This window comes from Dipodomys ordii, unplaced genomic scaffold (assembly GCF_000151885.1).
Source record: "Dipodomys ordii isolate 6190 unplaced genomic scaffold, Dord_2.0 Scaffold46, whole genome shotgun sequence".
NCBI lineage: Eukaryota > Metazoa > Chordata > Mammalia > Rodentia > Heteromyidae > Dipodomys > Dipodomys ordii.
In genome coordinates this window covers 591143-608129 of record NW_012267262.1, presented here as the reverse complement: position 1 = coordinate 608129, position 16987 = coordinate 591143, and the positions used below count along the sequence as shown (strand labels likewise).

The window sequence follows — 16987 nt, the reverse complement described above, 5'->3', positions numbered from 1 at the left end:
AGTTATAGTGAATAATGCTGCAATAAATATAGTTGTGCTGGTAGCTTTAGTATGGCGTTGTTTGTGATGGTTTGGGTAAATGCCCAAAATTGGGATTGCTGGGTCATAGGGGAGCTCTATTTTAATAAAAATTTTAAAAAAAGAAATGTACTCATTATCTTGCCCATGTAATTGTAACACCTTTGTATGGTATTTTCACACACACAAAAAGTATCTAATTTCAAGATGCTGTATTCATATATTTACATGAGCATATATACCTAGAAGTACATATATAGATATAGATAAATATACGCATGTTACACACACACACACACACACACACATATATATGTTATATCTATCTATCTGTCTATCTATCTATCCATCCATCCATCCATGTATATGGGAGAGGATGAGAGTATATATTGTGTAAAGTATTTGGTATTTTCCTAATATACCTTTTTCCCTATCTCTAGCCTCACCCTCGGCTTCCATGTTTGTGGAAAAATATACATTAGCGTGATGTATTCAAATTGGTGAATTAATATCAACACATTATCATAAAACAAAATCCAGATGTTAGATTTGGGGTGACTTTGTCCTATACTTCAATAGATTTTGACAAATAAAACGTATCAGTTGTCTTGGATGACAAGGAATTTTTAGGGTAGTGAACTCTGTGAACTGTTATAAGTGATCATCTTACTATCTATACAGTTTTACATTTTCTAATATTTTATTTAATTGTAATCACATTATATGTAGCTTTTTCAGACTAACATTTAACCTGGAAATATGCATTTAAGTTGTTCTATGCTTTTTAAAAATAGCTTGATGCTTCATTTTTCTTGTTGATGAATAACATTTAATTTTGTGGCTGTTCCAAAACTTGTTTTTCCATTCATCTACTAAAATATGTCTTGGTTGGTTTCATGTGTGGGGCATTATTACCAAAGCTGCAACACTGATTTGAATGTTTGTTTTTAACTCATTTGCATAAAGCCCTAGGAGCACATTGCAGAGTTCTATGATAAGCCTCCTTATCTTATAAGAAATTTCCACCTGTCATCTAAAAGTGGGAGTCATTTTTTATTCCCTTGTTCAAATATTAGCCTTTCTAGTATAGTTGGTAGCATCTTGTTGATTTTTTAATTTTTAATTCTCTAAAATATACGGTCAAAAGGGCCTCACATGTAAAATATACTTAGAACTCAAAAAATTAAATCCCCAAACAACAGATCCACAAGAAACAACTGCCCAATTAATAAGTGGGCTAAAGACTTAAAGAGAGGCTTCTCTGAAGAGGAAATAAGAATGGCCAATAGACACTTGAAGAAATGCTCAACTCCTCTAGCCATAAAAGAAATGCAAATCAAAACAACATTGAGATCCTTCCTTACCCCAGTTAGGATGACTATAATGAAGAAATCTACTAACAACAGATGCTGGAGGGGATGTGGACAGAAGGGAACCCTACTGCATTGTTGGTGGGAGTGTAAACTTGTTCAACCACTCTGGAAAGTAGTATGGAGCTTCCTCAAAAGACTACACATAGGCTTGGAAGGTGGCTCAATGGAAGAATGCTTGCCTTGCATGCATGAGGCCCTGGGTTCGATTTCTAACACTGTGTAAGCAGAAAAAGCCGGAAGTAGCGCTGTGGCTCAGGTGGTAAAATGCTAGCCTTGAGCTGAAGAGCCAAGGTACAATGCCCAGGCCCAGGGTTCAGGCCCCATGAGAAAAATAAAGACTACACACAGAGCTCCCCTATGACCCAGAAATCCCACTTCTGGGCATTTATCCAAACCACCACAAACAAGGCCATACTAAAGCTACCAGCACAACTATATTTATCACATCATTATTCCCTATAGCTAAGATATGGCAGCAACCCAGATACCCATCAGTAGATGAATGGGATCAAGAAAATGTGATATATACATATATATATATATATATATATATATATATATATATATATACATAACTAGTATATGTCTAGGACAAGCAGAAAAGGTCAAAAGCTATGCACATACGACCATATAAGATGATGCTAAGCAAAATGAAATCCAGAATAGGGATACAAGAGTTTTATGTTTGTTGCTGTTGTTTTTAATGTACTTATAATGTACTATGTGGTTTTTCTTTTGTTTCTTTTGTATGTTCTTCCCCAACGGTACAACCCCTGTTTTTCACTGTATTTGAGTCTGGTGTCCTACATCATGTATACACATTTTTCTAATTTGGAGAGAGGGAGGGAAATAACAAAATGCTGAAATAATGATACAGGTTGACCCATTGTAGCAATGAGATGTACAAGAAACTATGTTGAAAATGAACTTTACAACTTCAGGGAGGGGCGGAAGGAGGTTGAGGAAGTGGGGCTGGAAGAGGTGGTAGGGGAAAACCAAAGGTGGGGGGTAACAATGTTCAATAGGAAATGCACTCATTACATTACTCATGTAACTGTAATCCCTCTGTACAGCATCTTTACAATATATATTAAAAATAAAAAAATATGGTCAAATATGTAGTGTGCAAATGTTTTCACTTGCTATTTATGTTGCCTTTTAACTTTTTTGCATAGGAGGTGAAAACACTTTTGAGAATGGGATTCAGGGAGCCTAACAACTTGTGTATATATTTCTCTGTAACTTGGAATATGTTTCTGCTGTGATGAATACTGAAGCAGCACATGCCAGGGTGAACTTTGAATGGCAATGGCTCCCTACTAAGCTTCAGTCTTTAAAACTTCCCAATGCATGCCAATATTGCTTAGTATTTGTAGCTAGGCTTGGACATGGCCATTGAAAGACAGAACAGTAATTACTTAAAGGAAGGTGGACTGAATGGGAATTGGATAACAGGCAGATACTAGAGTAGAAACAGAGCAGATCCCACAAAAAGCTCAGAGAAGAATTGTGATTCACATGGCTCTGGTCTCTCTGATTTGTTCCCAGTACAGGAAATCACCAGAACTGTGCAGTCTTCAGAAGCCTCCTGGGTTTCCAGCTTGAACACCAGCTCTTATAGACGTCTCTTAAATTAGAGAGAAAGGAAGTGTACTTGAGTTTCACTCAATCTAAGAAAGTCTCTTCTCCTTCACCACGAATCCTCTCTCTTCATCTGGACAGAAATATGGAAGAAATGTAAGAGTATATTCCAATAACTTTCAGATTTATGATAAGATGCCTTCTTTGAGTTTATATCTCTGTATTTCTAACACAGGGTGCTACATAGAGGGGGACACGTTGCTTTTTTTGCTTTTTTTAAATCAGGGAAATGAGGAGACAGAAACTTTCAAAATTTGGATCCTACAATACAGGATTCATTGCTTTGCAAATGTATTCTCTATTATATATCTCTCAAGGATTCAAATAGAAAAAAAACAGATTGTTCAAATTGGAATAATTGCAAAGTCTTTCAGGAGGTGACTGGAAGTTGAACAGGGTTATGGGAAAGTGGCAGTGTATCGTGAATCACCTGAACATAAGAAAAAGAGAAGCAAGATCTCTACCCCTAGGATTTAAGGAGCAATGGAAGGAAGTGTTGAAGCTTGGGGTATTACCCTAGCAATATTTGCAGTGGTAAAAGAGGATGAACAAGCATATGGAGATACATTGCCATTGGCAAATCACAACTTTGTAAGTGTAAAGTGGAAAATGAAAACCTCAAATCCTGTTCCTTTTGCCCATCAGTGTGTCCACAGTGTTGAACTCAATTGCTCAACACAAATAGACACATATGACAAAGGATCCAAGATGGAAGGTCCATAGAAAACTCTCTCTTGGGATGCCAAAGACTACAGACAACATTGGAAAGAAATCTTTCATGGCACACGAGACTATCTTTCATATCTTCTGTGTCTTCTTCCTTCATTAGGGTTTTTATGTAAATATCATTGAAGAATTTCCTATTTCTAAAACAATTATTATTTATAGCTTGTATCTTATTTCTCTTTGATCATTTCTCTAGAGCATTCAGCATGCTGATTTAAAAAATGCTTCAAAACTAGAATGTAACCTTAAAATGTCCTTACTGGTTAGAAAGTAAGGGTGGTACTTAGGTACAGGACCATTATATAAATACTTTAGCAATACATTTGTAAGACATAATCTGGAAGCACCACAGCATCTAACACAAGACTTTAAAATCCTCATTCCCCAGTCACAAATGATGTTTGTCAACAACATTTGATGCACATGATTCTCAATCATATTGACATACCACATGCTACTCTGGGAAAGAAGACAGAAATAGAGGTTATATTCCTGTTAATCTGAAGTCTCAGAAATTGGCTATATTCCTCTACTCGCCTCCCAGTAGTCATTATGAATATGCGAAGGCACCATTAGAATCAAAATAGAATGAAATAAAATACCTGCTTTCTTATTTAAGACTCATAGAATCCCTCTCTTTCAGAGGAAAAGATGGCTAGTAGGGGACTATAGCAGTCTATATCATTCCTGAAAGTTTCTCAGATTCTGTGTGGTCCTATGAAGAGTTTTTGGGAGTTCCTCAGGTGTAAGGAATAATGGGATAGAGACAGAGAAAAACCTTACACAAACGCTCAAGAGCTGTCATTTGTCCTGCTTGATGATGTGAACTCAGGAAAATTGTCTCCTATGCTTAAGAGACGGAATTCTTTTTTCCTGTGTTGAGAGAGAAACAAAATATATAGACTAAGGAACACATGCTAAATGTTGGGTAAGAGTAGTAAATAATATGTGCATGGTTTAGTCTGTATAAAGCTTCACATTTGATGAGGAAGACCAATGCATCAACCTAAGAGCAAATTTCATAGTATGATCCATATATATAGGTTTTTCCTCTCATTTCCTGTTCAAGCTACCCAAAGCTCTGGAAGCTTATCTGTCCATGAGAGCTCATGATGGATTCATTCATCCCATGCCTCCTCTCCGTATCCCCAGAAGGATGTGCCCTCTTTCCTCTTGAAGGCCTCTGCTCTACCTGCTTAGAGCAGGAACTGTTTCCTGGATTCTGTTATCCATTTCTGATATTTTACCCACTTCTCTTTCGGTTCCTATTTGATAGATTCTCTTCATTCTTGTTTCTGAAGTTTTTTTTTAATGCTAGATTTTATTTCCTCCACAATTTTGACTCCAATATTGGTTATAACTTGGGAATTTACATAATTTTTCTTCATCATCTCTAATTCACACATAATGGGTAGTATGTTCAAATTGTTAGTAGCACAGCAGGCTTGAGACACCTCTACTTGCTTCCAATCTATCCTGAGACCCAGGATCAATCATTCATATAGTTTGTGTTCTCATTCAATCTTTTGTTAAATGGAACAAAAACAATAAATTATATCCATAAGATCTTGAGCAGCTTAAAAGAGACAATTCCTGGTAGACCCTCAAGCTACTAGTATTTTTCACCCTGGTGTAAACAGGGCATTTATCTCCAGTTGAAATCTGCTTAATCATCTGTTATTATATTTCACAAGCTGTACTTTTTTTTTACTTACTTCCATTGACAAACTCCTCTCATATAAGAGCCTTCAGCCCAGAGCTCTATCAAAGATCTGGAAGAGGATTTGGGTTGGGTTTATATGATTCACTTCAGAGCCTAGTACTTGATGCTTCTCCAGTAGATATTCCTACACCTCAAATACCTCCCCTCAATGAGACTCAGAGCTCACCTTCTCCCTTCCCCAGATGAGGCACCAAAATTCTTTTAGCTTATTAGCTAAGCAATATATATATATATATATATATATATATCATATTTGTAACACATAAATAGAACTGTATGCAAAAAAGATTTAGGATGAACGAATTTCTTTACCACATTAGCTGTGTCTGCTCTGTTATCTTTTGTTCTATTGTATTTTGATTTTCTATTTAACCCAAATCAGCTAAGATGGGAAGGCTCTGTATAAATGCATTCATTCACCGAATAAATTCTGAAGTAGGTACTTTACCTATAGCTAAATATGGAAATATAAAAAATTCTCCTGTCTTCAGTGCCTGAAACTCTGAGCCATTTTTGGGCTGTTTTATGCCACCATTTTTAGGTTGTTTTTTTTCCACCATTTTTCCTAGAAAGAGCTCACATTTCCACTAGGGTACAGGGGTAAGTAGGACTTTCTTAGTCATGAGAATATCCTGGTGAATTTTTTTTTTTAGCTTTCTGAATTGCTTCACCTGAGAGAAATTTCTGGTAAAGAACAGAGTAGTGCTGGGTGTATTTTGCGAGTCCACTGAATGGGGTGACTGGATCATAGCAAAGTTCTGTGTCATTAGAGGAGCTGTCATGTAGGACAGGGAGCTCATGCTGTGCATACATAGTGTTGGATTCAATTCCATATCCCAGAATTGCCAGCTCTTTGCATTTTACTTAATCTCAGAGATCCACTATTTTCTCACAAAGCAAGGTGATGCTGAGAATCAGAAATACTCCAGGAAATACTCCAAGTCTTGTTTCTGTTCCCAGGATTACCAGTGGAGGGTTTCCGAGCAAGGATCCAATCACACCAGCTTTGAAGACACAAGTCCCAGGAATGAGTGAAGATGTTCATCTCCGTCATGGAACCTGTGACTTACAGGAGCTGATTCTTTACTCACTGACCTTCATCACAGCTGTGGTTGGAATGGCAGGAAATGCAGCTGTGATCTGGCTCCTGGGCTTCCAGATGCGCAGAAATCCCATCTCGGTCTACATCTTAAATCTGGCCGCCGCCGACTTCCTCTTCCTCTGCTTCAACATTTTTAATTCCATACAAGAAATCACAAGCCTTTTACCTTATATCCACAGCTATCTCTTTAATTTCTTCTTCTCTGGATTCTTCTGCTCTTATACTGCAAGCCTGAGCATTCTCAGTGCGATTAGCCTGGAGCGCTGCCTGTCTGTAGTGTGTCCTATCTGGTACCGCTGCCGCCGCCCAAGACACACATCGACGTTTGTGTGTATGCTTATCTGGGGACTGTCCCTGCTGCTGACCATTTTAAGAAGTCATCACTGTATCATCACGACCAGTCCTCATCATGTTAATTGGTGTCTAAGAATGCACTATTTCAGTGCTGGGTATCTGATGCTCTTATTTGTGATTCTCTCAGGGTCCAGCCTGGCTCTGATAGTTAAGATGTTCTGTGGCTCTCGACGGATGCCCATGACCAGATTGTACGTCACCCTCCTGCTCACAGTGCTGGTTTTCATCTTCTGTGGCCTGCCCTATGGAATCCGCTACTTTCTAACGACCTGGTTTTATATTAATGTCCGAGATCACCCCTGCTTTTTTCTGTTTTTGTTTTTCCTCTCCTGTGTAAACAGCTGTGCCAACCCCATCGTTTACTTCTTTGTTGGCTCCTTCAGACATCGGCAGCGAAAGACTCTGAAGTGGTTCCTCCAGAGGGCTCTTCAGGACACTACTGAAGAGGATGAATGTGGAGGCAATACTTCTCGGGGCCCCCTGGGGATGTCAGGAAACAAGGAAGCAGAGCAGAGCAATGATTAACAGCTTCTGCCCTAGTCTTGAGATGTGGATTTGCAAGTTAACCTGACCATGGCTTAATGGACTCTTTTCTGCTCTTCTTCTCTAAGCCTCCTGCCTCAGAAATGCCTCATTGATGCCTCGGTGTCTTCAAATGGATGAATTTTAACTAAGGTCATGTAGCATTTCTTTGAGACAACATTCTTCTGAAGCAGGCATCACTTTCTAGAATAAAGTTCTCATGTTGCCTTCTCTCGATATTTCATACTTGGCACTTTTTGCTTTTAGTTTCCAGTCCATACCAAAAAAAAATCCTTCTCCAAACCACAAAACCCTAAGTTTTATAATTGTATTATACATAATAGTTTTATGTTATTTTTCCCTCATGCTATGTTTCCATAGGATTTATATTCTGTTCTGTGGTTGAGGCATTGCTATGTGTAGACAGCTGAATTCTGTAGGAATGACTCCGTACAGGTCATTTGATTATGTTTTTGGAAATTAGTGACCTCTTCTAGTATATATGAACAGTACAGTGGAGATGATAGTTGCTGATCAATTAAAAGGTTGATCTTGGGTTCTGGTAATGAAAAGCAACTTTGTCCACTGCTCAAAAAGTCTGGAAGTACATGTGATCAGTCCCAGTTAGATACTATGACCTCAGTGTCTATTTTAAGATGAAAATATGTGGAAACTCATTTATTAATGGTTGACAGACTTATTAGATTTTGGAAGACAATGTAAGCTTCAATATTTGGCATCTTTTTTGTAGCTATGACATTGTCTCATTTCAATGAACAGTCCCAGTGGGAGCAGCTTTTAAAACAACAGCAGAATGTGGAAATGTAGCTCAGTGATAGCATTATTGCCCAATGCACTTAAGAGTCTAAGTCAAAATGTCAAAAGGGGTAACATCGATCAAGATGCATTGTATTCATAAACTGCTTTGTTAAAGGTAACTATTACTTAAAAATAATGAAAAAAGTAGAGATGGAATTACCATATGGCCCTTCAGCTTTATTTCCAGAGTTTACATCTAAAATAGTTGAACTCAGGGACTCAGATATGTACATATTCATATTCTCAGCCGTGTTGTGCACAATAGCCAACAGACTGTGAATTGTAACGCCACTGAATTGTACATTTAAAAAATGGCTAACATGATACATCTTATACTCAGTATATTTCAACGAGGAAAAATATAGACATAAAAATGAAAAAAGAGTCTAAGTCTAATCCCACCAATCCTACAATAAACAAACTGCTCCTCTGTACCTATGACACCTATATTTCTTTTTTTTGTACGTTTTTTATTGTAAAAATGCTGTACAGAGGGGTTACAGTTACATGAGCAAGGTAATGAGTACATTTCCTATTGAGCATTGTTACTTCCTCCTTTGTTTTTCCCCTACCATCCCTTCCCTCCCATTTCCACAACTACCTCCTGAAGACAGTGTGTGTGTGTGTGTGACACCTATATTTCTAAAAATTAGAGTCTGCACTTATTCTGCTCCTACCAAAGTAGAACTCAGTGCTCTGTTTTCTTCCCACACTCTCTGACAGATTTTTGGGAGACCTCTCACTCTGGAGACAGAAATTTGGGGACTTGTGGAGCAAGTAGGAAACTGCCTGGCTCATTGCTTTTAATTCTCTCTTTTTTTTGCCAGTCGTGGGACTTGAACTATGGGTCTGGACACTGTCCCTCAGCTCTTTAGCTCGAGGCTAACACTGTACCACTTGAGCCACAGCACCACTTTTGGTTTTCTGGTGGTTTATTGGAGATAAGAGTCTCATGGACTTTCCTTCCTGGGCTAGATTTGAACCATGATCCTCAGATCTCAACCTCCTTAGTAACTAGGATTACAGGTGTGAGCCACTAGAACCCGGGTAATTCTCTTTGTATAGACTACTAAAATTAATATACCAAAAGAAAAGCTTCTAAAGTGAATCAGCCCTGAGATAGACAACTGATCCTTGACTGGCCCCTACCCTCAATCCACATGTGCACCAACCTGAGCACTAGAATCTGAAAGAGGCTCCAGCTAAATTTCCTCTCTCTGATTGGTACCGAGCCAGACCCTAGCTATGTCCTTGGCAGAAGAGAGGATGCTGGAAGCTTGTCTATGTGACTGGCACACACCCCTGTGACCAGCAGACTCCAAAGCACACTATACTGCTAAGTGGATAGAGACCTGCTCACCTCATCCCAGAGCTATCTTTAGTCTAGAGCCATTGATGGACAGATTACTCATCTGTCAATGGACCTAAGTTTACTTCCATTTCTTGGCTGTTGTAAACAATGATGCTATGAAAAACATAAGGATATTAGTACCTCTTAAGACCCTATTTTAGAATATTTTGGATATGTGTATGGAAATGAGATTGCTGAATCATGTAAAAATGACATTTAAAATGTTTTGAGGAAGGCTGGAAGGTGGCTCAGTGGAAGAGTGTTTGCCTTACATGCATGAGACACTGGGTTTGATTCCTTGGCACCATATAAGCAGAAAGACTGGAAGTGGTACTATGGCTCAAGTGGTAGAGTGCTCGCCTTGAGCTGAAGAGCTGAGGGCCAATGCCCAAGCCCAGAGTTCAGGACCCATGACAGACAAAAAAAAAATCTTTTGAGGAATCATCTTACTATATTCCATGATGGTTGATCTTCCTATAAATCCCACTAACAGTCCTCCTTAAGACATATTTTATATTTTTTCCTTGTTGTTTAGGTGGTAATACTGTTTATTGTTCAAGTGACAACCATTCCAATGGCTGTGAGGCTATATAGCCTACTATGATTTGATTTGCATTTCTTTGTTTATTAGTGATGTTAACCATTTTTTTCATAAGCATTTTCCCCCATTTTAATAGGGTTCATTGGGTTTTTGGGGGAGGGATTAAATCTTTCTTATTATAGAGTTTTAGGATCTCTACATATTCTAGATATAACTCTCTTACCAGATATATGACTTGAAATTTATTTTCCCATTTCACAGCCTGATATTTTGCTTTATTATATATATATATATATATATATTTCTTTGATGTACAATATTTTTCATCGGTTATGGGACTTGAACTCTGGGCCTGGGCACTGGGCTCTTCAGCTCAAAGTGAGTACTCTACCACTTGAGCCACAGTGCCACTTCCGGTTTTCTGGTAGTTAATTGGAGATAAGAGTCTCACATACTTTCCTGCCAGGGCTGGCTTTCTACTGCAATCTCAACTTCCTGAGCAGCTAGGATTACAGGCGTGAGCCACCAGCACCTGGCTGATGTATAAATTTTTAAAAAGTATCATGCAATCTCCATTTCTTAGTATTTGATTGTGCCCTGTACTTTCCATACAGAAATCATTGCCAAGTATAATGTTATAAAGGATTTCTTTTACTAGGAATTTCAAAATGTTAGATGTTTTGGGTAGGTATTTTAAGTTATTTTTATGAAATATAAGATTTATGGCAAACTTTATTGGTTTGTATTGTTTTATAATTATCTGATTTCCTCACTATCATTTGTTGAAGAGACTGTCCTTTTGCACTGAGGGGCCTTGGGATCCTTGTTTTGTGTGAGTGTGTGTGTGTGCGCATATATATGTATGTATATATATATATGTATATATATATATATTCAATTTAATTCAGTTCTTTTCTATTGCCAGTATGCCATTGTTTTGATTACTATATAACTTTGTAATATATATATGCATATTTGTTTGGGGGGTTCAGTGGGCTATTTTTTTGGTTGTGGGGTTTGAATTCAGGGCCTGGGTGCTGTTCCTGAGTTATTTTGCTCAAGGCTAGTGCTCTACCATTTTGAGCCATAGCACCACTTCCTGTAATGTATTTTGAAATCAGGAAATGAGTGTGAGTTTTACAGAGTAGCTATCTTTCAAACTTGTTTTTTATAGTCCGGGCCACTTGGGTTTCCACATGAATGGAATGGATGCACTTTCTAAACTTAAAAAATGACTGGAATTTTGGTAGAGATTACACTGAATCTCTAAAAGATTTGAGTTGTAGATGCATCTTGACAGTAAGTCTCCCTAACCTATTGACATGGGATGTCTTTTTTTCCTTTAGGTAATATTTTATAGTTTCTAGTATACAAATTGTTCATTTCCTTAGTTAGGATGATTTCTTTTATTCATTTTTATTGCCATTGTAAAGGTGTTGTATAGCGGGGTTACAATGACATAAGTCAGATTTTTTTAACAATATTTTTTGAACAATGTTACCCCTTCTCTTGCTTTCTCCCAGCTTTTTCCTTCCATCCCCACCCACAAGTTGTAAGCTCATATCGTCTAGGGAGTACCACTGCTGCATTTATTCACCATGCTTGTGCCCCTCTTTACCTCCCAAAGACAGATAAACAAAAATAAGACAGAAGGAAAAGAAAAGAACAGCAGCAAATCTATTTCCTGGAGCTCATTTTGATCAATATTATTTTATATGATCAGATACACATAGGTATTGTGACTTTGTGCTCTTCTCCTAATAGTAGCAGCCTGTGGTCTTAGTGTGTATGAATGCCTAGAGATCTGTATAATTTAACCTGTCCCAGTGTGTGTGTGTGTGTGTGTATGTGTGTGTGTGTGTGTGTAACAATTCGGTGTGTTTACTTGTGGATTTATAGGCACATTCTAACTACCTACCACAAATGAGAAAAACCATGCAACCTATGTTTTTCTGGCTTACTTCACTTAATATAATTTTTCCAAGTCTTTCCATTTCCTTTCAAATGATATGAGGTCATTCTTTCTGATGGATGAGCAGACTTTCACTGTGTATATATACCACATTTTCTGGATCCATTGGTCCACTGAGGACCATGTAGGCTGATTCCATATCTTGGCAATAGTAAGAAGTTTCAATCCATGATTTGGAGAAGATTCTCTTTTGAAATAAGGTCTCTCCTCAATATCTTATGAGGGACAGACTTCTGGGGTAACAAATACAGCAGCCTTCTGGGAACATGTAGTCCATAACCATGTCTCAGGTTCTCCTAAGAGTTCCTAAGCTTTTGAGTACCTGTTTTCAGGGACAAAGACCTGACACTTGTACCAGGAGTCTTAGCTCTGGCTCTTGGCATGTGTCAGCCCTGACCTGAAACTCAATTTCTGGAGAAAGCAAGTATTGAGAGAGAAAATAGTCATTGCCTTTTTCAAGGCTTTCCAAATTGAGTGGATTTATCTCCATCTTTCTCATGCAAATAGATAGGAATAGCCTTGATTCTATTCCAACTTTCTCCATCCCTTAGCACACAGAGCTGGGCCTGGATGCCCTGAAGAGTACACAGACTGTGCCTTCGAGAGAAAGAGCAGTGTGCAGGGATTTTTCAGTATAATTTTATTGTTATTATTAAGGTGTTCCATGCATCAGGTAATGAGAACAATTCTCTCTGGACAATGTCACCTCTTCCATCACTTTCCCCCAGTTTCTCCCTCCCATCTCTAGGTAGGGAATTTTTAATCTAGCCTCAGTTTCCTAGCTGGGTGTTACTATGTTAGGTCCCCTAGTCACTCTGCCTATTAGCCAACAACAGGCAAGATTTTAGGACCAGCACCAAATGCCTCGAACATTCTCTCTGTTGCAGATAACCTGCTGTTTGCAACAAGTGAGACTGAGAAAGTTGGAGCTCCTATCAGTGGAGTAATGTCCTCAGGCACAGAGCTGATCATCTGGCCAGGAAGAATTTTACCCAGGTGGCTCCATGATGTCAGGATAAGAGAGGAGAAACCCAAAAGGTTGAGCAAGCAGAACTTTGGGATTTCCTGGGATTCCAAATAGGGTGAAGAGCTGTGGGTGTGGTGGGATGGAAAGGACATCCAGGCTGTGTAGACTGATCTAGTGGTCCAGCAGTAGTCTGAGCAACCTTCCACTGGCCCAGCCTGAAGCTAGGATGCTGGGACAGGTGGTGTTGCAACCAGGTCCTTGCAGGAGAAAGGAAGGGCATTAGTTCAAGCCCAATGCAGCCAAGTCCCATCCACCCAAGGAGGTGGACAGGCACAGGAGCACTGCAGACCTATGGTATGGCTCTGTGGTATCCATAGGTACAGCATTCAGATTGGGTGAGCAGGATCCAGTTCTGTCTGCTAAGCAGGGGGAAAGGAAAGTAGAGGAGATTCTACCTCCTATGGAAGGAGAGATGTCACATTCCCCTTTCAGTGCATTCGAGTCAGAAGCAGGAGACATGAAGAGGTAAGAATCGAGGAAGGAGAAAATTAGGTTAAAGCACAGTGCCTGAAGCATGGAGATAGCGTATAATTTAATTCCTATTGGTTCAAACCAGAGGAGAAGGAAACCTTTCCAGTTTATATAATCCAAGTCACCACACTAAACTAGATTACCAGAAAGCTAAAAATTATAATATGCTACCCATGAAGCTAAACCTCAGTTCTTTCATCTTACACGGGATGAATTCAAGCGAGACAGGAGGCATGATGACAATGATAGAGAAAATATATTAAAATGAAAGTAAGATACACTGCAAGGAAACAGGAGTTTCCAGGAAGGCTTTGGAGCCCAGAGCTCAGAAAAGGTTATCATTTTATGGATAAAGCTGATCATTTCATGGGCCCTGATATTTCTGCTTGTTTCCTTGGCAACCAGGGACCCTAAGTTGTATGTTTGTCTCAAAGGAATATTCATAGAGCTAGAGGTGTAGCTTAATGGAATATTCATTAGAGAGTTCTACTAAAGTTAGAGAGGTCAGACAAGCCAATATGTCTATTTAAGACATGCTGTAGAACACACACAGAAATGTAGAATGTTTCAGAACTTTATTGTGATGAGCTTCACAATGTGTACATAGATATTTATGGACATGAGACTTTTTGACATCCCTTTTTCCATAAACCTCTAGATGTGATAAACATTCATGGCTCAAGTCCAAGTATTTGTTCTTTCAGAGAAAGCATGGCCCCAAGGATCAACCAACCTTTTAAAAAATTTTCCACTTCTTTTTTATCTCCCTCCTATTATTCCACACCCCATCAGCACAGAAGTAGATGCTTGCTGCCTTTATGTCTACATGCTGTTTCTCTCCCAAAACCTGGCATATAATAGGTCTTCCATAATGCTTTTTAAGTTGAAGGTGACTGGATATACAACCTGTATCTGAGAGCAATTTCAGGTAAGTGCTTGACATGATGACTTCAGGTCTGGCTCCTTGTCAAGTCCTCCTCCAGCTGTCCCCCTGATTTCAGACCTCTTTGAGAACCTTCCTTAATGAGACTGCCCCAAACAATCTTTTCCAATTGTTTAAGATGTTGTGATGGTCTAGAAGTGGGTAAAGAGAGAGAGAAGAATGACACACAGAAATGAAGGAAGAAAGAAAAATAATTGTAGTATAGTTATGTTGAGACAAAGTAAGATGTTAATGAGCAAAATGCAGAAGGTAATCAGAGAAAGGCAAATGCCCAGCAATAAGGGCAACAGATGGAGGACAGTAGAGGCACATGGACATCACTTTACAGCAACAATAAGAGACTCTGTGTCCACCAGAGTCAGTCAAAGCAGTAGTCTGGTTGCTACTGTCACTCAGAATTGGTTAACTATAGACCTGTTCCTAACACCTCATATATCTATAGCTTCAGACAACATTGAAAACACATTTCTTTTTCTGAAAACAGAGGGATCACACAAACAAAAACATCCAGCAGTGAAGGGGTCACAGGGAAGGAAATACGGCGGACAGTAGTAGGGATGATCCTAAAGTTATGTGCACTGCTGTGTACTTGAGTGTGTAGTCTAGTTCATTCTGATGCTCAGTTTTCTCATTTGTAGCATGGTCTCAAAAGTCTATTTTACAGCATTGAGGCATCTATAAGTTTTGTAAAGAAGCCAATAGACTGAAAGAGATATGAGTAGCATAGTAAGCTTCAGGAAAAGAAAGGACAATGATAGCATTTCTTTCATAGCTGAAGGTTGCTGATTGTATTAGCCAGATTTTCATCATTATAACATAAATAGTAGAGATCACCAACTTATAAAAATGAGATTTACATTGGCTGAAATTTTAGAAATTTCTAGTCCATGATTGGTGGCCTAGTTGCTTAGGACTTATGGCAAGGCTTTATAACAAGGGTATACTCAGAAGAAAAACAAAAAAACCTCACCTGAGATGACAGAATCCATAATCCTCTTCAATGGCAGCCCCCCCCAACAAATGAGCCTCTTTCTATGCCTCACCTCTTAAAGGTTCTACCTCCTCTTGATAGCAGAGCTTTAGGGATAAAGACTTTAGTATATGGGCCTATGGAAGACATTCAGCATCAAGATTGCACAATTCTGTCCCTGACACCAAAGGTTCATGACCACCTCACAATGCAGAATCCCTTTATTCTGTTTCCAAGAGTCCTCAAAATCCTGCTTGATTATTACTCAAAAGTCAAAGGTCAAATTCATCTGTGAGATTCAAGGCAATTATGCTGTGAGTACTTGTGAAAATACAAAAAAGAAAGTTTCATCCTTCTAAGATACTGTGGTGGGACAAGCACAGGGACCAGGAATACATTCCCATTCTAAAAGAGAGGAATTTGGAGAGGAGAGAGGAGAGATTGTCCAAAAGCTGTAGAGAAACCCAGATGTGCAAATATTAAATGCTACAGCTCTGTTCCCATTATCCAAGGTACAGGGTGGTGGAATGTGCCCATCCAAGGCTTAGGCAGCTCCACACCCTCAACCTTGCTTGTGTTAGCCCCACTCTCTTGACCTGGCTTTGCAGACTACTGGTAGGAAAGCTTCCCCAGGCTTTACTCTGACTTTGTCAGCATCTCTATCTTCATGGGGTTTCCATTTAGCTTTGGGGTATTCCCATATTTACATGGATTAACACACCGGGGATTGCTTATAGAAACTCTGACCAAATACACACTTTGCCTCTGAGTCTTTCCTTTGAAATCTCACTAGAAGCCATGATGACCTCAGCATAATGTGTGTCTGCAAAAAGACCAAGGTCTGCTGTCAGCAAGAGCTCTCTACATGGGCTCACTTGTACCATGGTTACAGTAGTCTATGAGTGCCCTTTTGGCCAAACAGAGGGAAATCATCCTGGAGAAACTATTCCTTAGGTGATCTTGAGTGATCAGTGTGCCCCCAAGTACTTTCCTGAATAGATTCTTTCCTGAAAGGAGTTTGAAACACCTTTGGGTCTATGATGAGTAGGGTGGCTTTGTTGATTTCTGAGATTCCCCGAGGATATCAACTCTTAATGTCCCAGTGCAGAACATTTAGCTTCTTTTTGCCAATGCTAATAACACCATCTTCCTTGGCTGAAATTTATATGTTCCTTTTTCTGTCAAAACTGCAAAATGTCTTTCAGCTCTGCCCCCTCTTGTTTTTGGATCTCATTGTACATTAAACCCATGATTCTGTTATACCTGGGCTGCACTGGCTGCCTTGAAATTTCCTCCATCAGCTAAGCTAGTTCATCATCGTTAGGTGTAACCTCTCATAAAATATCAGGTATAGCAGGCACTTAGAAGTTGCTTTTGCTGAAAAGCACTGACTTTACTTGAGCCTATGAATTAGCTAAAAGCAGAACATCTTGT

General features: G+C 39.0%; 1 protein-coding gene across 1 annotated transcript; it reads left to right on the top strand.

The window, feature by feature from the left end:
* Window positions 1-6385: 6385 nt before the first annotated feature.
* On the top strand, window positions 6386-7462 carry LOC105988047 (mas-related G-protein coupled receptor member X2-like). Its single transcript, XM_013019539.1, has one exon. It carries the CDS (start codon window positions 6386-6388, stop codon window positions 7460-7462), a length of 1077 nt encoding a protein of 358 aa, XP_012874993.1.
* The last annotated feature ends 9525 nt before the right edge of the window (window positions 7463-16987 follow it).

Bases quoted from the DNA above. Each gene is read 5' to 3' on its own strand.
- LOC105988047 (XM_013019539.1), top strand. From the start codon at position 6,386: ATGCTGAGAATCAGAAATACTCCAGGAAATACTCCAAGTCTTGTTTCT.